Raw genomic sequence first — 25,037 nt, 5'->3', positions numbered from 1 at the left:
TAAAAGACGAGAGGCCAGAGGAAGAGACAGCTGGCTTCTTGAGCACCCTCAGACACTCAACACGATCATGGCTGATCTTGGGCCTCAGCTCCATTTTCCCGCCTGCTCCCCTCATCCCAAAAAATAGCCAAGAGATCAAAAATTCTGTCTATCCCAACCTTAAACATATTCTCCATAACCCTCGGGGGTGGAGGGGGGAGAGAATTCCAAAGATTCACAACCCTTTGAGTGAAGTAATTTCTCCTCATCCCAGTCCGAAATGGCCAGCCCCTTATCCTGAGACTGTGCCCTCCCGTGTTCTAGTTGGGAAGTGTGGCGGTGTCAGATTGAGGGAAGGTTTGGGTTTCACTAGGGGGTCCTTGAGGGCAAGTAGTTTGCTGTCTAGGATCGCACATTAACCCTGGTTTCCTTCACATCACCACTGGCAGCCTTCAGCTTCCTAGGCTTAAACTCTTATTCTTCCCTTCGTAAACCTCTCCACTTCATTCTCCTCCTTTAAGGTGCTCCTTATAACCTACCTCTCTGATCAAGCATTTGGTCATCTCCTAATAATAATATCTCCTAATGTGGCTCAGTGTGAAATTCTGATTGATAATGCCCCTGTGAGGGGCCTTAAGGGTGTGTTTTTTACTTCAGAGGCGCTATATAAATGAAAGCTGTTGTTGAAAAAAGGGCTACAGGGATGAGGCTGTGGGAAACGTCTCCAGACCGAGGCCATTCAGCCCATCGTACCTGTGCTGGCTCTTGAGCTAGTCAAATAGTCCACTTCTCCCATGCTTTCCCCATAGCCCTGCACAATTTCTTTCCTTGCAGGTTTTCATCTCATTTCCCTTCAACAGTTATTCAGTCTGGAGTTTGACAGGGTAGCTCCTTTGTCCCTTCATGAGGGCACCATTTCAGAATAAGGTGCCTCCCTTTTAAGCTGAAGATGAGGGGGAAGTTCCTCTTTCAGAGGGGCGATAATCTTTGGCATTCTCTTCCCCACAGAGCAGTGGAGGCTGGGTCATTGAATCCAGGCTGAATTGGACAGATTTTTGATTTACAAGGTTCATGGGTGGCAGGTAGGAAAAGCTCAGTTGAGGCCAAGGGCAGATCAGCCCTGATCCTACAGAGATGCCAGGGCATTAGAGGGGCCTAACGGCCCACTCCTACTTCTTAAGTTCTTCCACTGCCCTTTCAGGCAACGCAGAAGGGTTACAGCACAGAAGGAGGCCATTCAGCCCATCATGTCTGCGCTGGCTCTCCATAAGAGCAATTCATGCCACCCCCCACCCACCACCCCCGGCTTTCTCCCCGTCACCCTGCACATTCTCCCTTTTCGGATGTCAGTCTAATTCCCTCATGAATACCCCGATTGAACCTGCCTCCTCTACACGCTCAGGCAACGTCTTTCAGAACATAAAAGGCTACGTTCCTCATAACATTTAAGAAGTATTTGGATGTGCACTTGCGATGCCATTGGCGTACAAGGCAATGGGCCTAGTGCTGGAAAACGGGATTAGAATAGTTCGATACTTGTTTGACCAGCGCAGACTCGATGGGCCGAAGGGCCTTTTCCTGTACTGTTGACCTCTATGACTCTTAAAAAAAAATGTCTTCTTGTCACCTGTGTTTTTCTCATAAAGCTATTCAACGTGAAATTTCACACACTCCTGGTTCAAACTGCCTTTAAAATAGGGAAATAAGTGAAAGGTACCTTTACCTTGCTAGATTTTACTTGTTTTTCCATTTTAAAGCCCTCGTTTTCACTCTCTGCGATCTTCTTGCCCCTTCCCCTGCCACGCCCCCTCTTTTTGGGGCCGTCTTGGGCCACACCTTGAGGCGGCTCGAGGGGCCGGATTCTCGGCCGGCCTCTCGGCCTCGGAGGCCCTTTCTCCTTGGGCTTCGAGGCCCGCTTCGTTTTCTTCTTGCCCCCGTTGAGGTTGTTGCCAGAGCAGAAGTCGATGTCGGAGACCGGGCTGATGTTGGTCCTGGTCCGGCAGCTGGAAATCAGGTCGGGGAGCAGGTCCGGGAGCCGGCGGTTGTTCAGTCGGATGTCGGCCGGCACGTCCTCTTTCTCCTCGTCCTCAAACTCGTACTCCTGGGCGTAGTTCTTCTTTGGCGGCTGCGGGGGGGAGTCCTTCTTCTTCAGGAGGTGCAGGGAGGAGGTCTTCAAGAACTTCTTGGTCTTCATGGAGCAGAAGCTGGCGGTCGTCAGGGGCGACTTGATGTCGGCGCTCGTAGGCCCGTGGCTGGGCTGAGTCAGGCCCAGGTGCTCAGCCTGAACGGTGGACTCCAGCTCGGGCTTCATGGCAACCGAGTCGAGGTCCAGGTGGACGTTCTGTTGGCTGTTGCCGGTCTCTGAGGCGCAGTAGCCCTGGAAACTCTGGTTCGAGTGCATCATCTCGAAGCTGGACTTCATGCCGTTGCTCCTGTCCATCGCCTGGTTGCCCTCGTCGCCGCACGGCTGCTTGCTGTACTCCTCGTTGCCACAGGGCGCAGAGCAAAACATGTCCTCCATGCCCGGGAAAAAGTTCCGCTCCTCGTCCTGCAGGAGCGAGTCCGGGAAGCAGATCGAGGTGAGGGGGACGAACCTCTGTTTGGCGCTCTGGGGGCTGGCCGAGCTGAACTGGTCCTTGGGCTCCATCTGCTGCTGGGAGACCTGCTGGGAAGCCTCCGAGGTATCCAGCTGCAAGGACTCGCTGGATTCGGGGAGCAGGTGCTGCTGGGACTGGACCTGGCCAGTCTGGGACAGGTGGCTCTCCAGGTGGAGGTCGGGCTCCAGGAACTCCTGCATCTCCTGGGACTGCATGCTCTCCGGCTGAGGGAGGCCCTCCATGCCCTCGGACTGCAGGCGCTCGGACTGGAGCGACCCCTGCAGCTGAGGCGACTGGGGGTCGGCTTGGATCTGGCGGGAGTCCAGCAGGTGCGAGTCCATGGACGGGGCGTGGGAGTGGACCTCCATCGACTGCGAGCGCACGTGGGCCTGCATCTGCTGGCTCTGCAGGTGGACCTCCAGCATCTGCAGCTGGGGCGACTGGGCCTCGGAGTGCAGGCGCTGCGATTCCATCATGTGCACGTCCAGCGGGGTCTGCACCTTCCTCTGCTGGGCCTGCATCTGGCTCTGGGTGTGAGTCAGCACCGACTGCAGCAGCTGGGACTGCTGGCCGGGGGCCTGGTGGGCCAGGGGCAGCTGCATCTCCGGCGAGGTGTCCAGCATCATCTGCGAGTTCTGCTGGTTCTGCAGGATGCCGTGCGACTCCAGCTGGGAGGCCTCGGACCCCATGTGGTGGGCCCGGGAGCTCTGCTCCGGCGTTTTCTGCAGGTACGAGTGGGCCGGGTTGATCTCTTTGCTGGACCCGTCCAGGTGGGGCGTCTGGAGGTGGTCGACCGACTTCTTGATGTCTTGAGCCAGGCTGTCGATGCTGTTGGGCTGATGGCTGTAGTGTACCACCGAGGTGACCAAGGCGTCCGAGGAAGAGCGGCTGTGCCCGTACTCTTTCTGCCTCTCCCCTTTCTTCTTCTCCTTCAAGCCTTGCAGGGACATCTCCAGGACCTGACTGTCCAGGCTCGAGTTCGTCCTGATGACGCTCTGCAGGTGGTACCTCTCTTCGGACTTGGACATTTCGTAAACGATGCTCTTGGGGGCCCGGTCCTCACACTCCACCAGGCTCTGGGTGGAGACTCGGGGCGGGCTTTGGGAGTCCAGCAGGTGCTGGATGAGGAAATCCTCGTCCTCCGTCCTCTCCGACGAGAGCAGGTCCGAGTCGGATTTCGTCTTGCCGTAAGATGGCGTCCTCTCCAGCGGTGGCTGCGAGGACTGGAAGCTTTGCGAGTGGGACGACTGTATGAATGAAGGGGACAGAACGGAGGACAGGTACTTCTGGGACTGCTCCGGGGAGGTGACGCTTTGGGACCGGCTCCCGGTCGGGGACTGGAGGGGCCGGATTATCTGAGAGGGGCTGGCCTCTGGCATGCTTTGAACGTGGCTGGCCGAGGAATAAACGATCGACTGCCCGTGGGAGCTCAAGGCGGGGGAATGTCCGGTGGCGTAGCTGAGAGACGGGCTGGCAGTCGGCATCCCCTGCGAGTGAGCGGGGACGTAGCTCTGGCCCTGACTGACCGACGAGTGGGGCTCCGACTGGACGCCGTAGCTCTGGATGGAACCGACGGACGACAGGCCCTGCAGCTGCTCCGGCGAGTAGTTCTGGGCCTGGCTGACGCACGTCTGCAGGGCCTGCGACTGGCTGCTGGAGTAGCTCTGGGCCTTGCTCACGGTGGTCAGGTCCTGGGACTGGCTGGAAGTGTAGCCCGGCGACTGGGTGACGGCGGCCAGGTTCTGGGCCTGGGTCACGCTGTAGCTCTGCGACTGGCCCATGCTCAGCAGGTTCTGCGACTGGCCCGGCGAGTAGGCCTGGGGCTGGCTGGAGATCACCGAGCTGGCCTTGGGCGTCGAGGAGGAGAAGTTGTGGGACTGGCCGCTGGAGGAGATGCTTTGGCACTTGGGGGTGGCGGTGGCCCGCTGGGCCTGCCTCGAGGCCGAGTAGCTCTTCGATTTCGAGGAGGAGGAGGACGAGGAGTAGCCCGGCGACTGAATGATGGGCCTGTAGCTCTGCGAGTGCTCGGCACGGGCCTGGGAACTCTTCTGGCTGCCCTCGCTGCTCACCGGGGACTGGTCGCCGAGGGGGCTGCAGGATAGGGTCGAGTGCCGCGGCATCTGTTGGAAACTGTGGCTCCCTCCGCAGCTCAGGTAGTGCTGCAAGGAGTGGTGGGAGGCAGGCAGCTGGGCCTGCGCGCTGGAGGGCCGCTGGTAGTGCTTAATCACGCTGTCCTGGCGGGGGATGGCTCGCTCGATGCCCGAGGCCGGCGAGCTGGAGAAGACTGAGGTGTTGTACAGCTGCGAGGCCTGTTCCGAAGGCCCCAGCGGCGAGGAGAGCAGGTTGAACTGTGACTGTAGGTGCCGGGAGGCCGACTCCTGTGCCGTGCGGTAGGCCGAGCTCTGCGATGGCAAGCCGGTGCCCAGGACGGCGCTGCCGAGGCGGTCAAAGGTCAACGAGGACGGGACGCTGGACTGTGAGGACTTGATGTGGAGGAGGGGGTCGTGAGGTGACAGCAACCCATTGGAGCTCGGGCTGAAGGTGGCATCCTGAAGGGTCAGCGATGACGTCACCGGGAAACTCCGCCCACTGAAGGAAGCCGGGTGTTGATAGGCTGAGAGGGCAGAAGAAGATGGAAAAGTCCCAGAACCAGGAATGGCCCCGGAGATGAATAACTCCGCTGGTCCCGGGGTGTGCATGGCTACAAAGACAAGAGAGAGAGAGAGAGAGAGATTATTTGGCATAGATTTTACAACACAGAAACAGGCCTTCCATCCCAACAGGTCTGCGGTGTTAAATGTTCTGTGTTTAATTATGTGGGTTTAACTGATCTATGCTCTCTGTGCTTGATTGGTTAAGCCTGGGTGTTGACTTAGAGCAAAGTAAACAGACACAGAGAAGCTATTAGAAGCTGAGCTGTAAGCATAGTGTAGACATTTTAAAGAATTGTATAAAACTCTGTAAATAAAGTTCCTGCACACTTTGAAACCATCTCTGCAGTGATCTGAAAATCAAATATATAAAATATGCAACAAAGTCCATGCAGGTGTTTACACTCCACACAAGCATTCCCCCCCCACCCCCATCCTACTTCATCTCACCTTATCCACATATCCTTCTATTCCTTGGATTTATTAGTGACTATCTGATGGCCTCTAGTTCCGGTTTCCCACGAGTGGGAATATCGTCATGACATTGACTAAAATCTTTGGAAAGAGCTTTTCTAATTCGACCCACTTGTTACAATTATTTTCCTTTTCAGGTGTTTATCCGGTTCCCTTGATATGAACAATTCCGCTTCCACCGCCTTTTTCAGGCGGCGCATCCCAGGTGATAGTGCGCTACGTAAAATAATCGTTTAGCTCATGCTTTCTCTCCTGAAGGTTTTGACTGGTGCGGGAGTTCCTTTATTAGCCGAGAAAGGAATAGAAGGACATATGGATAAGGTGAGATGAAGGCGCTGAGGCTCAGACCTTTCAACCGTTGGGTCCACTCAACTTAGTGGGTCAGCGTGGCAGCCAGTAAACATAGGCCCGAGCGTCCGTGAGCCACATCTCCAATGGAGGGAACTGTGCGCCCCCCCACATCCTGTCGTCACCCTTATTCTCCACCACTCCCCAAGCCATTACTGCCGATGCCTCGGCACCGATGAGCCAACTTGACAGAGCCCGGGGTGGTTTAGTGACGAGATCTTGCTGCTTCAGTGCACTCACCAACTGAGGATCAGAGGGGGGATGATGGAGGGGGGGGATGGGGGTGGGGGAGGGACAATATCAGATTGCACCTCCTAGAACAGGGGTCTGCGACCTGCAACTGCAGGGGGCCCCCCCATGCGACTCATTGAGGACTCAAGTGCAGTTCATGGGAACAAAGGACTTTGGAGTATGACTAGGCCATTTGGCCCCTCGAGTTTGCTCTGCCAGTCAATAAGATCATGGCTAATCTGGGTGTGATCTTAACTCGGCTATCCTGTCCACCCCCCCTTAACCCTCAACTCCCTTGCCTATCTAAAAACAAAATCTATCTAACGCAGCCTTGAATAAATTCAATGACCCAGCCTCTACCGCTTTCTGAGGGAGAGAGTTCCACACATGAACAACTCTCTACGTGGAAAAAAAATCCTCATCTCAGTCTTGTAAGGGAGACCTCTTATTCTTAAATCGTGTCCCCATAGTTCCAGTCTTCCCTACAAGTGGAAACATCCTCCTATCAAGTCCCTCAAGATCTTATATGCTTCACTAAGATCATCTCTCATTCTCCTAAACGCCAGTGGGTATAGGCCCAACCCTGTTCAACCTTTCCTCGAATAGTTGAGGCCCCAGCACCGATTCCTATGGCACTCCCCAAGTGACAGCTTGCCAACCTGTAAAAGACCCATTTATCCCTACTCTCTGCTTCCTATTAGCTAACCAATCCTTTATCCATGCTAATATATTGCCCCCCTACACCATGTGCACTTATCTTGCGTAGTAACCTTTGCTGTGGCATCTTATCTAATGCCTTTTGGAAATCCGAGTACAGCACATCTACAGGTTCCCCTTTATCCACTTTGGTTGTTATTTCCTCAAAAAGCTCCAGTTAAACACTTTCCCTTTCACAAAACCATGTTGACTCTGCCCAATCACATTATGATTTACCATTAATTCTTATCAATCAAACATATTTATAGGATTATTAACTGGTTTACAAGTGACTCTTCCTGCTATTGAGATTGCCGACCACACCACCACCCCACCCACCTCCTATCTGAGAGACTAGCTCATAAATAACGGGGGAAGCGAGAAAGAGCTGGAAAACCATGACTGCAGTGTACTAGACAAAAGACGGTTAACACCTCAAGTTGCAGCTTACCTGTCTGCCAGGATGGAGTTCGGAACTGTGAGAGGAGGGAGGAGGCAGAGGGTCCAGGTTGCGGAGCCCGCGATTCCAGAGCGGAGATGAGGTTCATGACTGATGCGTCTGGGGTGGTGCTGCCGGCATGGTGAAGCCCGGTCTCAAACAAGCCCGACAGGCCTAAGACAGAACAAATGAAAAATCCGTTAAGTTTAGAAACCGCAACTTCATTTTGTTTGAAGTGTGCAGGAGGAAAAGAAAAGAGCCTGCATTTATATAGCGCCATTCACAGGCTCAAGATGCCCCAAAGCGCTTCACAGCCAACGAAGTACTTGTCGAAATGTAGTCACCGTTGTAATGTAGGGAACGCAGTAGAAAGTTTGCGCACAGCAAGCTCCCACAAACAGCAACGTGACAATGGCCAGACAACCGCTTTCTGTAATGTTGATGGAGGGATAAATATCGGCCAGGACACTGGACAGAGCGTCCCCGCTCTTCTTTGAAATAGTGCTGCAGGACCCACCCGAGAGAGGAGGTAGGGCTTTGGTTTAAAATCCCATCCGAAAGGGGGCACACCTCAGACAACGCAGCACTCCATCAGACAACGTTGCATTGGAGAGGCAGCCTGGTCTCCAGAATGGGACATGAACCCCACCACCCTTATGAGTCAGAGGCAAGAGGGCGACCCACTGAGCCATGGCTGATGACCGGCTTTTCTTCCGTAAGCCTCTACTTCCTCCACAGCAATGAAGTGGAAATGAGCCTCTGGACACCAGGCCTACTCAATCTCCCAACACTTGCAGGGGCAGGAAGGGGAAATATTAATAGCCACAATGAAGCAAAAATAGTGAAGAGCAAAACAGGCCATGTACAGTCATCGGCAGAGTTTTGATCTCAGATTGCTGCCATTGCCAATGATGGGCCTGTAGCCAATATTTCATTATAATGAGGTGTCTCACACACTCAAAATGTGCCCTCAAGGCATAAACCCAATCATAGAAGAACAACATCTATAACTGCACTGCTGTTAGGCAAAATGTTAATGACAACACTGAAATCTTAAGTGACAGCACTTGGTTGCGTGATGGTGTAGAAACTGCCTTCTATTCCTTAGACAGGTTAGTGCCCTAACCCAGTGTTCTTGCGCGTTTAATGGTTAATCCAATGTCAGTGTGTGAATCAGTCACCTCCTGATTCCCCCAAAGCCTGCCCAACATCTACATGTCAGGAGTGTGTTGGAATACTCCCCACTTGCCTGGATGAGTGCAGCTCCCGCAACACTCAAGAAGCTCGTCACCATCCAGGACAAAGCCGCCTGCTTGGTTGGCACCCCATCCACAAACATTCACTCCCTCCATCCCTGACCAAGTGGCAGCAGTGTGTGTACCATCTGCAAGATGCACTGCAGCAACTCACCAAGGCTCCTTAGACAGCATCTTCCAAACCCACAACATCTAGAAGTACAAGGGCAGCAGATACATGGGAACACCACCACCTGGAAGTTCCGCTCCAAGCCACTCACCATCCTGACTTGGAAATATATCGGCCGTTCCTTCACTGTCGCTGGGTCAAAATCCTGGAACTCCCTCCCTAACAGCGCTGTGGGTGTACCTACACCACATGGACTGCAGCGGTTCAAGAAGGCAGCTCACCACCACCTCCTCAAGGGCAATTAGGGACGGGCAATAAAAATGCTGGCTTAGCCAGTGATCCGACAAACATAGCAAAAAAATAAATAAAATTGCTACTCACCAGCAGGATGATGGTTGGTCGCATAGCCTTGGAGAGGATGGGGCGTCGCATACGCTTGTCTATGCAGGATGTCTGTTTCTGGGTGTGAACTGCGAGATCCGCCATACACCAGACTAGAGAAGAATTACATTTTTAAAAAATTAAGCAGTTATTAAGAAGTGTGCAGTGAAAGGTTGGCATATTGGAAGAAGGAAGGAGTCTTGAACTGGCCTTAGTTACCGACCCCACCCCCCCACCTCCTTGCAGAGAGACGCCAACTGTGGTCGGATAAATTCCTGGAGATTTTGTCACGTGACCTCCCACCTTGAACCGTCCCTGCTCATTGTCATTGGTTAGGGTTGCCAACTGTGATTAAATGTATTCCTGGAGGTGTCACCACATGACTTTCCCCCACGCTCCAGCCATTAGTCGGCCAACACATCCATCCTTGTGACGTACGGCCTCCCTACCCCAATTGGAAAGCAAAAAGACTCATTACCCAACTGGATGATGCTTGACTTCCAGCCAAAACAACTATTTTCCCCCCATTTTCTATATTTTTATATCTGGGAAAGAGGAATGTTCAAAGAAAATGACCAAAAGAAAGGCAATCTTTTTTAATGTCCCGATGATTTATCTCCAGGGTTGCACACAACAGTGTCCTGGAGATTGATCCCCAATTCCTGGAGACTCCAGGCCAATCCTGCAGGGTTGGCAACCCTACCATTTGTTGCCCGACATCTCCATTGTCACGGAGCCTACCCGCACCAATCGGAAAGCAGGCTCCTCGCAACGTGATTGGATGACATCTGGCTGCCAGTTAACAGACTTCTTTTTTTGGCGCACCCCCAACATCTTTACAACAAATAAATAAAGAGGCTCAACAACAATGGAAAATAGAACTCACCGTTTTTAAAATTATTTTTCAAAGCCTCTGTGACTTTTCTCCTGGGTTTTTTTCTCAACAACATTGTGGAGATTAGCCTACAGTTCCTGGAGATTCCAGGTCAGTCCTAGAGGTTTGGCAACCCTAGCGTCACACTCAGAGCCTGGTCCAACCTCACACCTTTTACAGGGAAGCACGAGAGAATTCTCCGCACCTGTCTGGATGAGTGCAGCTCCCACAACGCTCAAGATGCTTGACACCAGCCAGGGCAAATCAGCCCGTTTGATTGGCGCCACATCCACAAACATTCACTCCCTCCACCACCGACGCATGGTAGCAGCAGTGTGTGTACCATCTACAAGATGCACTGCAGGAACTCACCAAGGCTTCTTCGACAGCACCTTCCAAACCCACGACCACCACCATCTAGAAGGACAAGGGCAGCAGATACATGGGAACACCACCACCTGGAAGTTCCCCTCCAAGCCACACACCATCCTGTCTTGGAAATATATCACCGTTCCTTCACTGTCGCTGGGTCAAAATCCTGGAACTCCCTTCCTAACAGCACTATGGGTGTACCTACACTACATGGACTGCATTGGTTCAAGAAGGCAGCTCACCATCAGCTTCTCAAGGGCAATTAGGGATGGGCAATAAATGCTGGCCTAGCCAGTGACACCCACATCCCGTGAATGAATAAAAAAAAGATGCTCAGACTATATATTCTGGCCTATTTCAGCATCTTGTTTTAATGATACAAAGCAGACCTGACACAGGCAACAATTTAACTGGGCTGAACTGACTGCAACAAACAGTGGGCTGTTGTTCACCTCAGATGAGACTGGGCAATTTACTCCACTGCCAGTGTCAAATTCACTTAGTTTCCATTTCTTATCCCTTTTGTGTTGCCCAGTTGCCTGGAATAAGCAGTCGGACTGGTGTCTGGTCAGGCTCCATGTCGGTGGGCCATTGCCCCAAAGGGTTCAAGGTTCACTGCAGAGCCTTGAGCCCATAGTCCAAGCTGACGCCCCCAATAACAGCATGGAGGGAGTTTTTAAAAATTCATTCCTGGGATGTGGGCGTTGCTGGTGAGGCCTTGCTTATTGCCCTTGAGAAGTTGGTGGTGAGCTGCCTTCTTGAACCGCTGCAGTCCATGTGGTGTAGGTACATCCACAGTGCTGTTAAGGGGGGAGTTCCAGGATTTTGACTCAGTGACAGTGAAGGAACGGCGATATATTTCCAAGTCAGGATGGTTAGAGGTTTGGAGGGGAACTTCCAGGTGATGGTGCTCCCTTGTATCCATTGCCCTTGTCCTTCCAGATGGTAGAGGTGGTGGGTTTGGAAGGTGCTGTCGAAGGAGCCTTGTTGAGTTCCTACAGTGTATCTGGGGTGCTGCCTTTCTGATGAAGCATTACACCAAGGCCCCGTCTGCCCTCACAGGTAAAAGATCTCATGGCACTATTTGAACGAATAAAAACCAATGAAAATGTATACTGGTAAATAAGAGAGAGGTGTTGCTGAAGCTTTTCATCTTGCACTCATCAGGACAAACACAAGAATGCCAAATTTCAAACAATCACAACAATTTATACTACAGGAGATATAGAGTGCTGATTGGTTGATAATTCGACTCTAATTAATTGGCTGAGGCGTTGCAATGGAGGCGCAAGGCTTGAACATATTCCTTTTGTTTGCAGAGAACGGGTCCCTGAGAATGAATGTATGTTGCTTCGAGCAAGTATAAATGAGCTATGTTACGAGCTTGACATAAACAATTTTTCTCTGGCAAATTCTGTACATCCAAGCGACCGGTAAAAAAATGCGCAAAACATTTGTATGTTTAAGCTTTGCTTTTATTTATCCAAATGATTAGTGATCAGATTATGAATGATAATTTATATGAGGTTGTTGGTTTTTACTTTATTCCATTGCGACGCTCCTTTTTGGGCTTCACTTGGGTCCAAATCAAAACCTATGTCAACCCCTCGAAAACATTACCTGTGTAAAGGTTGACCCCATGACTTGTGGCCAAAAAAATTGGTTTAAAAACTTTTTGACTTTTATGCAAATATACACAGTAGAAGGTTGATTACTTGGTTCCAGTTGGACCCACTCTTTGCTGCCTAATGACTTAATGCAGGAGGAGGATAACGAGCTCCTTGAACAGTTATGTCAGGAAAATACACAGCAAAATCCCACAAAGAACGAGGGGAGCCACCAGTTAACCTCCTTTCCCAGCTGTGCTGGTTGAGAGAGAAACGTCGCTGCTCTTTGTCTATAGAACAACGGGAGTTTTTTCCCCATTAGGAGGAGGGTTGCCTGATTTAACACAGCCCCTGAACCTCCAACAATGAACTTCCCCTGCACTGCACTGGAGTGACAGTCTTGGGTGTGGAGGGTGCAGTTCACATGCACAATAATTTAATTCAAGGATAAGAGACCCAAGCAACTGAACCAAGCCATCACTTGGAATATACATCTACTTCCTTTAGACTTACTATTCACAGAATCACACAGTGCAGAAGAGGCCCTTCGGCCCATCGAGTCTGCACCGACATGTGAGAAACACCTGACCTACCTACCTAATCCCATTTCCCAGCACTTGGCCCATAGCCTTGAATGATATGACGTGTCAAGTGCTCATCCAGGTACTTTTTAAAGGATCTGAGGCAGCCCACCCTCCCAGGCAGTGCATTCCAGACCGTCACCACCCTCTGGGTAAAGAGGTTTTTCCTCACATCCCGCTAAACCTCCTGCCCCTCACCTTGAACTTATGTCCCCTCATGACTGACCCTTCAACTAAGGGTCTATTCTCTCCTTGCAACCTCTCTACTGTTCTCTCTACCTCCCTCCCTCCCTTTCACGTGTGGCTCCTTCCTGTCTCTCCTCTCCATCGCTTTGGCCTCTCTTCAATTCTTCCCTGCTATCTTCTGTTACCCCCTCCTGCTTTGTGTCACTCTCTAATTCATGCATCATCCCACTGACAACTCTTTATCCTCAGTCCAAGACATCACCCCAAGGGTATTGTTTATTTGCTTAAAACGCACAAAACTAGTCCGGGCTGATGGGGATCTTCATCGAGAAAGTGGGGGAAACTCCTTCAACTAGGGCCAAGAGATTTGAGAGGTATGTGGCCCCTTAGTCTAAGGTGTTCAAGTGAGGGCCAGATCAGCCACGATGGTTATAGCCTTCTTTTCCAAAGAGTCTATCAATAATACACAGGCTCACACTTGTGTCTGGAACAAACTTGCATTTACATAGCACCTTTCACGTCCTCAGGACGTTCCAAAGCTCTTCACAGCCAACAAAGCACTTTTGAAGTGTGGTTGCTGTTGTAATGTAGGAAATGCGGCACCCAATGTGTGCACAGCAAGCTCCCACAAATGGCAACGTGATAATGACCAGATTTTTTTGTTTTATTTTTGCTTTATGGGTTAAAAGTTAAATATTGGCCAAGGCCCCTGCTCTTCTTCACATTTTGGCTGCAGTATCTTTTACGTCCACTTTAGTGGGGAGGTGGAGCTCCGTTTTAATGCTTCGCCCAAAGGACGGCACCTTTGACAGTGCAGCACCCACCCCACCCCCGCCTAGGAGTGTCGGCCTAGATTAACTGCTCAAGTGCCTGGAGTGGAGCTTGAACCCACAACCTGCTCCAACGAAATACTGTGGCCCTCATCCTAAGAAAACTCCACTTTCCTAGGTTCCTGTCTGTTCGTCCGGCCTCGAGACCAAGCACAGAGAAGGCGGCCTGACGCGTGCCAGAGTCCAACAGGAACAACACCAGAAAGATAAGGCTGATGGCACTCAACTCCAGTATTATCACTGGTAGGTGAGATCTGCACAGGCTAAATATTACTATTAGCGCTATCAGCAAATGCAACACAATTCTAGCCTCACGTTACTTCTAGAGAAGCTGCGCTGTGAGATTAATCCAGTCAGCCTCCAAAACCAGCAGTCAAGTGTCACAGAACCACTTATGGTGTCTGTGGACCTCTCTCCCACCTTTCCCTATCCACTTGACGTCGTGGTCTTGATCTCTGCCTCTTTTACACAGCAGCTTACACGTCAAGTTAATCATTGCCTCGCACGTCAATAGCTCCGAGGCGAATGACCCACTCATTGAGCCACTTTGCAGGAATCAACCCCAAAGTCTCAACTGGCCTCAGTACCCCAGGCCACAGGGAGAGGAGAGAAAGTCTGCCATCGCTGCCACTTTCCAGTGGTGGCTGCTGCAAAAGGCAAGGCCAGAAGCTTTAAAAGAAGACAGGCTGGGACTGAGCACCATTGGTCTAATAAGCGGCCAATAAAGACTTGCATTTCTATAGTGCCTTTCGCAACCTCAGGATGTCCCAAAGCACTTTACAACAATAAAGTACTTTTGGAATGCAGTCACTGTCGTGATGTAGGAAGTGCAGTCGCCATTTTGCGCACAGCAAGCTCCCACAAACAGCAACGTGATTACATCCAGGTAATTCTGTTTTTTTTTTAAAAAAAGGTGATATTGGTTAAGGAATAAATACTGGCCAGGACTCAGGGGAGAATTCCCCTGCTTACACATTTGCTAAAGCACTAGATGATGGCATTCTGTATGGAACTACATCCCGGCAAGGGCCGGTGTACTCCGGACAGGAATAAGCTTGGCAAAGAATAAAACCAACGATTTTTCAGCACTTGCAACATGGGTAGACATTATACCCCATAAGAGCAACAGGAGCTGAATTCTCTGGGAACGTTCGTGGAATTTAGAACCCAAACTCTACTTCAAGAGCACCGACACCCGAGTCCGCCCTCAGCTAGGCCGCCTGATTCGCCTCTGGGTCAGTATGTCACGAGTTCAACTCCCACTCTCTACAGATTTGTGTTCCAAACCCACGTCAACACTAATACATAAATACAAGTCTTTCTTTTTACACAGCTCCCAGGGTTAGAGAAAATTTGCTCGTAGTCTCTATACAGTGAATCCATTGGTTGTGATTCCTTCACAGTCAAATAGCCTACAAACATTATTGGTCGAGGGGCTAACATGTTTAATGGCTGGTTGTGATAGAAGATGTTGCATACGTGCAAACATAAATAGGATGCATTCAGCCCTCCATTTCGCTCGGACATTCAATACGATCATGGCTGATCTTCTGCCTGAACTCAACTTTCTCGCCCTGTGCCCAAATCCCCCGATTCCCTGCGACACCTTCAGCCTTAAATATACTCAATGATGGAGCATCCACAACCCTCTGGAGTAGGGAATTCCTAATATTCACAACCCTTTGAGTGAAGAAATTTCTCCTCATCTCAGCCCTAAATGATCGATCCCTTAACCCCGACTATGCCCCCATGTTCTGAATTCCCCAGCCAGGAACTGGCGGGTCACATCAAACAGCATGTCCCAGCTGCTGTTCGCAACAGACAAGGTGCAGACCATCCCCAACCAGTCCATGCTTTAAAAACACAAAGAATCACATCTAATTTTGGTCCGTGATTGGACGACGTTTGCTAAGTAATCCTCAGCGTACTGAGAATTTTGCTGACAACCAATTTACGATTGTCAGTCAGGCGGACGGTGTGGCGCATTTTGCGTGTACTGGAAGCTACACATATGAATACACTGGGTCCTGTTCTTTGCAGACAGAAGGAACATGTACACACATTGCGGTCTGCTTCAGCTAAACAAAATAAGCGACAGCCGTTCGCTGACTCATTCCTCGGGGCAATGCCTTGACCAATCAGGGTCAAGCTGCCTGGCTTAAATTTCAAACAATGCTTGGTAGTTAAATGTCAGTCACCATCACTGGTGCATTCTCCATGGCAACGCCTCCACCAATCAGAGTCCACTTGCTAACCAATCAGCACTCTCTTCACATACAGTATAAAGTGTTATTTTTTCCCTTATTCTTGCGAAATGTCCTGATGAGTGCAAGACAAAAAGCTTCGACACGTCGCCTTTTTCAGCAATAACCTAATGCAACTTCGCTGTACGACCTCCAATGCAAAGATATAAATATGGAGACCAGAGCTGCATGCAGTACTGTGTTCTCACTGGGGCCCTGTACAATCGATGACAAACGCATACATACGGTCTAGTGCAAGAAAGCAGCGGCAGCTAATCTGGTACGATGTGGACAAGGGGAAACCTACATGTGCTTTATTGCACGCTCAAAAAAAAACCCCAAGTTCTTAATTACTGGTTGTGGATTAGCCCCTTTCTGCACAGCACACACACAGCAGCGGGAGGAACAATTGGTTAATCTGGAACAGGGTGAGGGCGGACAGTGACGTCTGCAGGCACCATCCGGGGATGGTCGCGGTTTAACATCTCATCAGGAGCATGACACCTCCAGCTAAACACGCTCTCATCAGCCACAGTTCTACGATAGGGTGAACCCACAAAGTTCCGATGCAGACAGGAGTTACTAATTGAGCCAAGTTAACTTTCATAATATACCCTTTCCCCACATATAGATCGCTCTACTTCCAACTGCACCTCCCTGTTATTTTTCTGTAAATCTTTCCAATTCCTTCAAAGAACAAAGAAAAGTACAGCACAGGAACAGGCCCTTCGGCCCTCCAAGCCTGCGCCAATCATATTGCCCGTCAACTAAAACATTTTGCACTTCCGGGGTCCATATCCCTTTATTCCCATCCTATTCATGTATTTGTCAAGCTGCCTCTTAAACACCACTATCATACCTGCTTCCACCACCTCCTCTGGCAGCGAATTCCAGACACTCACTACCCTCTGCGTAAAAAACTTGCCCCGCACATCTCCTCTATAGTTTTCTCCTCTCACCTTAAATCTATGTCCCCTAGTAATTGACTCTTCCACCCTGGGGAAAAGCTTCTGACTATCTACTCTGTCCATGCTACTCATAATTTTGTAAACTTCTATCAAGTCGCCCCTCAATCTCCGTCGCTTTAGTGAGAACAATCCGAGTTTCTCCAACCTCTCCTCATAGCCAATAACCTCCAGACCAGGCCTTCTGTTTAGTAACTTCCTCCTGCCAACTATAAAAGTAGGGAAGTCTTACTACAACTGTTCAAGGCCTTGATAAGACCATATGTAGAGCAGCGTGCGCAGTTTTGGGCTTAAGGAAGAATATACTTGCATTAGAAGGAACTGAGAGAAGATTCATTAGGCTGATTGCTGGGATGAGGCGGGTTGCCTTTTGAGGGAAGGTTGCGCAGGTTGGGGCTATACTCATTCGGGTTCAGAAGAACGAGAGGTGATGTTATTGAACCATAGGAGATTCGGAGGGGACTTGACAGGGTAGACACTAAGGGGATGTTTTCCAGTATGAGGGAATCTAGATCGAGGAGACATGGTTTCAGAATAAAGGGTCACTCATTTAAGACGGAGATGAGGAGGAATTCCTTCTCTCAGAGGGTCGTCAGTCTTTGGAATTCTCTACCCCAGACAGCAGTAGAGGCTGGGTCATTGAATAAATTCAGATTTTTGATCTAGAAGGGAGTCAAAGGTTGGGGGTTGGGGGTGGCAGGTAGGAAAGTGGAATTGAGGCCACAATCAGATTAGCCATAACCTTGTTGAATGGCAGAGCAGGCTCAAGGGGCCAAATGACCTACTCCTGCTCTTATGTTCTTCTGTCCTCCCACTGAGCCATTCTCTCTGAGCCTTTGTTACTCCCTCCTCCTCCTCTCCGATACTTCATCTTCCTCGCTGCCACTGTGTCCATAGTTTCTTCACACAACTCCACAATGCACAGTCCAACTGGATTGTGTGTGTCTGGTAAATGTATTTGCTTAACAAACACATAACCAGCCACTACTCTGAGCCCTGACAATCAGAGGCATGTTCCTGTGACATTTGTTCTTCACTTGTTCTACATTATTAATGTGGTCTATGTCTTAATCTGTCTGTTTAAGGTGTCTTCGTGTCTGTCTTAAAATTACCTCTGCATAAATCCTGGAGTGGGGTGGGGGGAATGTTTATATTTAAGTGAATATCCTTTCCCAAGGGGGCCCGTGGGAAACGCTGGCGCGATACTGAGCTTTGAGTGTCCTGTGTTCAATTTGCGTCCGTGCCATGTCACCTGATCTGTGGAACCCGCAGACTGAAGAGGGGCAAGCAGCCAGAATTCCAACTGTTCACAATCGCAAACCTGCAGCTCTCTGCTACAGCAGGCCCATTTGTGGATCTGGCTCAGCCTTGACGGCCTCCACAGTTGATCAGCCAACTCACCAACTAAGTTTGTATTAGTGAGGTGCCATAGCGAGAACTGGCTCCAGGAAACGGGAATTTTTTTTTTTAACCATATTAGAAATCTTTCATCTGTGAGCACTGCCACTATAAATAGTTGCGCCCACATTTATAACAAATCGCCTATGTAAACAGGTCACACTGTATTTACAGCCTCCCACCAGAGGTGGCGTGATACTGCCTCAGTTTAATGTCTCCATACTCTTCAGCATTTAGTACAGAAAAGCTTCTTCTCTCCAATGCTTCTCAAGCGGCTCCAATTTTAACTATTTTATTACCAATAATGACAAAATCCAAACATTAAATCAATGAGAATGGAATGTATAATAAGGGCGTACATTTATATGACGCCTTTCAAGACCTAAGGACATCCCAAAGATTTTACAGTTAAGTACATTAGTGTAGTCATTAATGCAATGCAGTAAACCCGGCAGCCAATTTGCACACAGCAAGCTCCCACAAACAGCAATGCGGCAATCACCAGATCATCTGTTCTTGTTTATTCATGTAGGTTGAGGGATTAATATTGACCCCAGGACACCAGGGAGAACACTCCTTTCACATCTTCAAAATGGTGGCCATAGGATTTTGAAAGAGAGTGGGATCAGAGAGTAGGTGGGCCCTAGTTTGACATCTCACTTGAGAAACAGCACCTCCAAAACCCTGAAGTGGGACTTAAGCTCACAACCATCTGACTCAGAGATGGGTGCGCTACACATTGGGCCACAGCTGACTGCAACATGGGGCCAAACCAAGTTTGTGCTTCCTGATCCAGGTATATCCGGCTCTATAGCCCCGCTGCAGCTGGAGACTACAATCGGAAACTGCACGCACAACGTGACTGGAGACACACTCGATTGTGTGTGGAGGTGATCTTCCCCCCCTTCCCCTCATGTCTAAGTAAACAAGCACACAACCTAGGACAAGGTGGCAAAAAAATGGATCCATCTCATTTTGTTGCTATAGTTGCACTGAGATCATTTCGTGCAAACACACAATTCAACAACCACTGACGTTTCACAAGTCCGTCGAGTTCGGAGTAAAACAGGCATTGGGATAAGGCTGAGTGAGGGCACCAACACTCACTGAGTGCACGTCTTACAACACAACTGATGGCCGGTTATTTTAGATCTCCAGTCACCCACCCCCAGTGTTGCCAACGCTACTCAGGAGCATTCCTGGAGGCTTCATCACATGATCTCCTAGCCCCACCCCCACACTCCCACCATTGGTCCACCCTCTAGGCACCATTGCCTTCCCACAGCTAATTGGAAAGCTGGCAGATTCTGTCACCCAATTAATCTTGACTGTTTGGGGGTTGTGAGGGCTGTGCGGTGGGGGGTGATGAGGAGCTCCAATGGTCCGGTTCATCCATGAAGCAGCAATCACTGTAAGATTGCCGCTCCGCTCTTATCTGCACCCTCCCCAATGTTGCTCCACGTGTCTGGCCGGCTCTTCCAAGGCCAGTTTCTTCGGAATTGGGGAGCGTATAGTCGCATGCAGAACTCCATCGTAGCACTAGAGCGTTGGGCAGAGAGAGGCCACTGAGTGGGTTGTCTTATGAGGAAAGGTTGGACAGACTGGGCTTGTTTCTACTGGAAAAGTGAAGGGGTCACTGGGTTGAAGTATACAAGATCCTGAGCGACCTTGACAAGGTGGACATGGAAAGGATGTTTTCCTCTTGTGGGTGAGTCCAGGACTAGGGGGGCACTGTTTTAAAATTAGGGGTCGCCCTTTTAGGGCAGAGACGAGGAGACATTTTTTTCTCTCAGAGGGTTGTGCGACTTTGGAACTCTCTGCCTCAAGAGGAGGTGGAGGCGGAGTCATTGAATATTTTTAAGGCAGAGGTAGATAGATTCCCTTGGCTAACAGGAATCTAAGGTTACTGGGGGTAGATGGGAATGTGGAATTCAAAACGCAAGGAGATCTATGGTTCTATGAATAAATTGGATAGATACATGGATGGGAGAGGTCTGGAGGGTTATGGACTTGGTGCAGGTCAATGGGACTAGCAGAATAATATTTCAGCACAGTCTAGAAGGGCCGAATGGCCTGTTTTTCTGTGCTGTAGTGTTCTATGGTTCTATGGAGATCAGCCATGATCTTATTGAATGGCGAAGCAGGCTCGAGGGGCCAAATGGTCTACTCCTGCACCTATTTCTTATATTTCTTACTCGCTGTTTATATACTAGCTACCATAAGGAAAGTTTAAATGTCCAGTGTGAGTGTTAGTGAATGTGTGGGGTGATAGGGTCAGTAGGGTGGGTGAGGTAAGTGGGTAAGCGATAGGATGGCAAGCGGGTGAGTGGAGGGGTAGTCGGATTGGGTTGGGGCAGGGTAGGGGGGTGTAGTCAGAGGATTCAGTGAGGGTGACTGGGGAGGTCTAGTTCTATAGCTACCCAGGAGTCAGACTAGGATTTTCCTGTCTAACATCTTCTGGCTAACTATCCAGGTAAGTCGGAAATATTTGGAGGGTCCCAGGGAGCAGGGGAATTGCCTGTAGGAAGTTCAAACTTCCCATTGAGGTCAGCATGTCAGGACTTCCACAGGGTCCAGACGTGCATCTTGGCTCGTATATCCGGTCTCTGACAATCTGGAGACCGGAAGATCTGGGCCAATATTTTTAGCAAATTGATTATGAAGCGTTTAAAGAAAATAATTTTTAAAATGACACAATTTTCTCTCATGGCTCCTATGATATTTCTCCAGAATTGTTCACACCAGAGTAACCTTCAACTTTTGGTGATTCCAAAACTGTTGACATTTATCACCCCTGCTGACCTTGGGCTGGGAGTAACTTTTCCCTGGCAACCCTTTCATTCTGCCCTCGGTGGGAGTCAGGCCCTTGGCTTTCAAACATTGGCCTTTGAGGTTATCGGATCTCTGTACGCGTTGACTTTTGTCAATACTCCAAAATCTCTGCAAATGCCCTTTCAAGTATCTGAGACTGTCTTTTACTGCTTCCCAGCCTTTGCAATGGACGCCCATACCAACAACACAGAAAGGTTTTAAGATGTACAACCTCCATTACAGATCCTTGCAGGCCCCAAAATGTCCACCATACTGGTCCTTTCCAGTGGAGGTCAAAGGGCAGCAACCAGGAAAGTCGAACCCCAGTTGTCCTTTCTCAACCCTGACCTTGGGGCAGAGGCTAACTCGCTGTACAAGTGCAAGATGCCGCTGTGCACTGAGATTCACTCGGCAAGGGCCAGTGTTTGAGCCTCGGTTCTTCCCGCTGTGTGACTGAGTGACTGGGGGAGGCGGCACCAACAGGATGTCTCCCTCAGTGGTCGCTCTGGGAGCTTTTTTTTTTCCCTTATTTGTGAAGAGACTCTGAAAGAAAGACCCAGCAGTTAAACGGTGCCTCGTTGCACAGCCTTGGGGAACACCTCGAGACGCTTCATACACAACAAACTACTGCTGTTCTGTCGGCCAAACGCGGCAGCCATTTTGCACCCAGTGAGAGAAGGGAATAAGTGGCAGATATGTTTCTGGTGGTGCTGATTGTGGGTGAACAGTAAGCCCCATGAGAATCAATACTCTTCTCTGAATACAGTCAGTGGATTTTCATGTCTACCCAAGTGGGAGGGGGCGGGGTTTGTTTATTTTTTAAGAAGTATCTTGCAATGATCTATTGATACCTGGAATACAGGGTCCTGTTCAGCTACCTGTGTTGGGTAGTGTGTTACCAACCCTCTAGGGTTGCCCTGGAGTCTCTAGGAGTTCAATATTCATCTCCTGGATACTGCTACAAGAAAAACCATGGAGGCAGCAAAAATTGCTTTCTTCACCCCCCCACCCCCTTTTTAAAAAAAATTTTCTCACAAAGGTATTGGAAGGTGGGGAATTAAAGATGTTGACTGATCAGGGCATCACATGATGAAATCTCCAGGAACACATCCAGCCAGAGTTGGCAACCATAGAGTTTAATCTTATTTTGACAAACAGACACCTGGGCAGATGCTTGGACACATTTCGCTCACTCAGAGGCGAACCATTCCATTGTGTGTGTCCTGGCTGACTTCTGCAAATTTAGCAAATTAATAACCATGTCCCAATTTTGTAAACTGTAATCCAACATGGATAAGACTACTTAAGCAAGCTTGTGCAAGGGCTTTTGATGGAGTGGGTCATGAGTTGTTGAGCCATTCAGCCTAGAATATTCCAGTTTCAATTTACACTATTGCCAGGCTCACATTTATTTAAGTCGCTCCTGGGATAATGGCGGCAAGGTGGGGATTTATTGCCTCCTCCCCGGTTGCCAAAGAGGGGTTGGGAGGTAGTGGTATGAGCTGCCACCTTAATCTGCAGGTCACAATTTTTGATACATCAGGGCGGTTCACTAGCCCCCTGCAGAGAGCCAGTGAGAGTCAACCACATTGGCGTGGGACTGGAGTCACTTATAGGCCCAGACTGGGGTTAGGACAACTGGTTTCCTTATTCCTTATATTTATTTATTCTTTCATGCAATGTGGGCATCGCTGGCAAGGCCAGCATTTGATGCCCATCCCTCTTTGCCCTTGGACTTAAGAGGCTTGCTGGGTCACCTCAGAGGGCAGTTAAGAGACAACCAGATTAATGTGGATCTGGAGTCACATGTAGGCCAGACCAGGTAAGGATGGCAGATTTCTCTCTCTCAAGAGCATTAGTGAGCCAGATGGGTTTTTATGACAATCGATGATGGTTTCATGACAATTGATGATGGTTTCATAGTCACCGTTACTGAGACTAGCTTTCAATTCCAGAATTGTTAATTAATTGAACTTAAATTCCACCAGCTGTAGTGGTTGGATTTGAACCCGTGTTCCCAGAGCATTAGCCTGGGCCTACCAACTCCCCTTAAAAACATTAGAGTGAGCCAGTCGGGAATTTAGAGCAATCTGATGGCTACAGGTCACTTTTACTGATATTTTCCAAATGTTATTCTGACAATTCCAATTCTCAAACAGCTCTGATGGGATTTGAATTTAAGGTCTCCGGATTAATAGTCCAATAACATAGTCACGAGATTACCATGAAACAAATCGTAATCCGACACAGGTTATACATCAAAGAAAGCTAGTCACTTCCTGTTTCTTTTGTGACAATCATTTGGGCCTCTGCTCAAGAACAGGAGCTGGGGATTTACAAGCAACCGCCAACCTACAGCAGCAACTGCCAACTAGTCTTGGTTTACAAGCAATCGTCAACCTTCAGCAACATCTGCCCAACTAGTCTTGGTTTACAAGCAACTGTAAACCAGCAGCAACATCTGCCTCTAACTAATCTTGGTTTACAATCAACTGTCAACCTACAGCAACATCTGCCTCTAACTAGTCTTGGTTTACAAGCAACCGTCGACCAGCAGCAACATCTGCCCAACTAGTCTTGGCTTACAAGCAACCTCCAACCTACAGCAACATCTGCCTCTAACTAGTCTTGGTTTACAAGCAACTGTCAACCAGCAGCAACATCTGCCATTAACTAGTCTTGGTTTACAAGCAACCGCCAACCTACAGCAACATCTGCCTCTAACTAGTCTTGGTTTACAAGCAACCGTCAACCAGCAGCAACATCTGCCCAACTAGTCTTGGTTTACAAGCAACCGTCAACCTACAGCAACATCTGCCTCTAACTAGTCTTGGGAAGTGCACACTTGGACCACTTTCCCCACTGAGTAGCTTGAACGGGGATTTGGCAGGGAATGGCCAGGTTAAAGCATGCCCACAGCCAAGCATTATAATTGTGCTCCAGGCTCCACATCACCAGGGAGCAATGCCACGGGAGATCACCTTGTTTTAGAATAAAATTACACCGATGGCATTGTATTCTAATGCTGTGCCTCAAATGACCTTCTTAATTTATCCTGACAGATTGCTGCCACTCTTCTAACTCTCAGATTGACAGAGCTGTAACCACCGACACTTCACATAACCCGACATGCTCTCTCGACCAAACTTGCGTTTATATAGCGCCTTTCATGTGGCAGAATTCCACAAGATCAGGCAAAATTGGGCACTGAGCTGCACACAGAAATATTAAGACAGGTGGTGGAAAGCTTAGTCAGGGAGGTAGGTTTCAGGGGAGGAGAGAGGCGGGCAGGTTTTAGGGAGGGAATTCCAGAGCTCAGAGCCTTGGCAGCTGAAGGCAGGGTCACCGATTGTGGAGCGATTAAAATCGGGGATGCCCAAGGGGCCGCTCCAGGCGCAGCCTAAATTCAGAATGAGAAATATACATTGATACTGCTCCGACAAAAAGGCATGGTGGTGGCGCAGTGGTTAGTGCTGCTGCCTCATAGCTCCAGGGACCTGGGTTCGATCCTGACCTCGGGCGTTTGTCTGTGTGGAGTGTGCATGTTCTCCACGTCTTGGTGTGGGTTTCCGCCAGGTGCACCGTCCAAAGACGTGCTGGTTAGGTGGAGTGGCGACAGTAAATTGCCCCTTGGTGTGCATGTAAGTGTGCACCCTGTGACGGACTGGCATCCCATCCTGGGTGTACCCTGCCTCATGCCCACTGCCCGCCAGGATAGGCTCCAACTCCCTCCGACCCTGAATTGGATAAAGCGGTTCTGGAAAAGTGAGTTTGAGTAACCTCACCTTGTAAGTTAACCTCCGGTTAAATTTATTTGAATAACAAGGTCATCGACCTGAAACGTTAACTCTGTTTCTCTCCCCACAGATGCTGCCAGACCTGCTGAATATTTCCAGCATTTTCTGTTTTTATTTTTAATTATACTGCTGAATGCTTTTGCTTTGTTGAAAGGGACATTGCGTGAGTGTTTAATACACCCACTGTTACACTTTGCTGACATCTTTAACAG

At 49.5% G+C, this 25,037-nt stretch overlaps 1 protein-coding gene across 1 annotated transcript in view; it reads right to left on the bottom strand.

The window, feature by feature from the left end:
- Positions 1-25,037, bottom strand: part of LOC144669323 (proline-rich protein 12-like) — a 66,732-nt gene that overhangs the window by 26,357 nt on the left and 15,338 nt on the right. The window contains exons 2-4 of the mRNA XM_078531683.1: positions 9,162-9,274; positions 7,428-7,589; positions 1,703-5,277 (exon numbers count right to left, since the gene is read on the bottom strand). Coding sequence (XP_078387809.1) covers positions 1,703-5,277; positions 7,428-7,589; positions 9,162-9,274 — 3,850 coding nt within the window. The remainder of the gene's footprint in view (positions 1-1,702; positions 5,278-7,427; positions 7,590-9,161; positions 9,275-25,037) is intronic.

The sequence above is a fragment of the Cetorhinus maximus genome, chromosome 29 (genome assembly GCF_964194155.1).
Source record: "Cetorhinus maximus chromosome 29, sCetMax3.hap1.1, whole genome shotgun sequence".
NCBI lineage: Eukaryota > Metazoa > Chordata > Chondrichthyes > Lamniformes > Cetorhinidae > Cetorhinus > Cetorhinus maximus.
The sequence above is the reverse complement of the archived record's forward strand: the minus strand, read 5'-3'. Positions and strand labels throughout refer to the sequence as shown.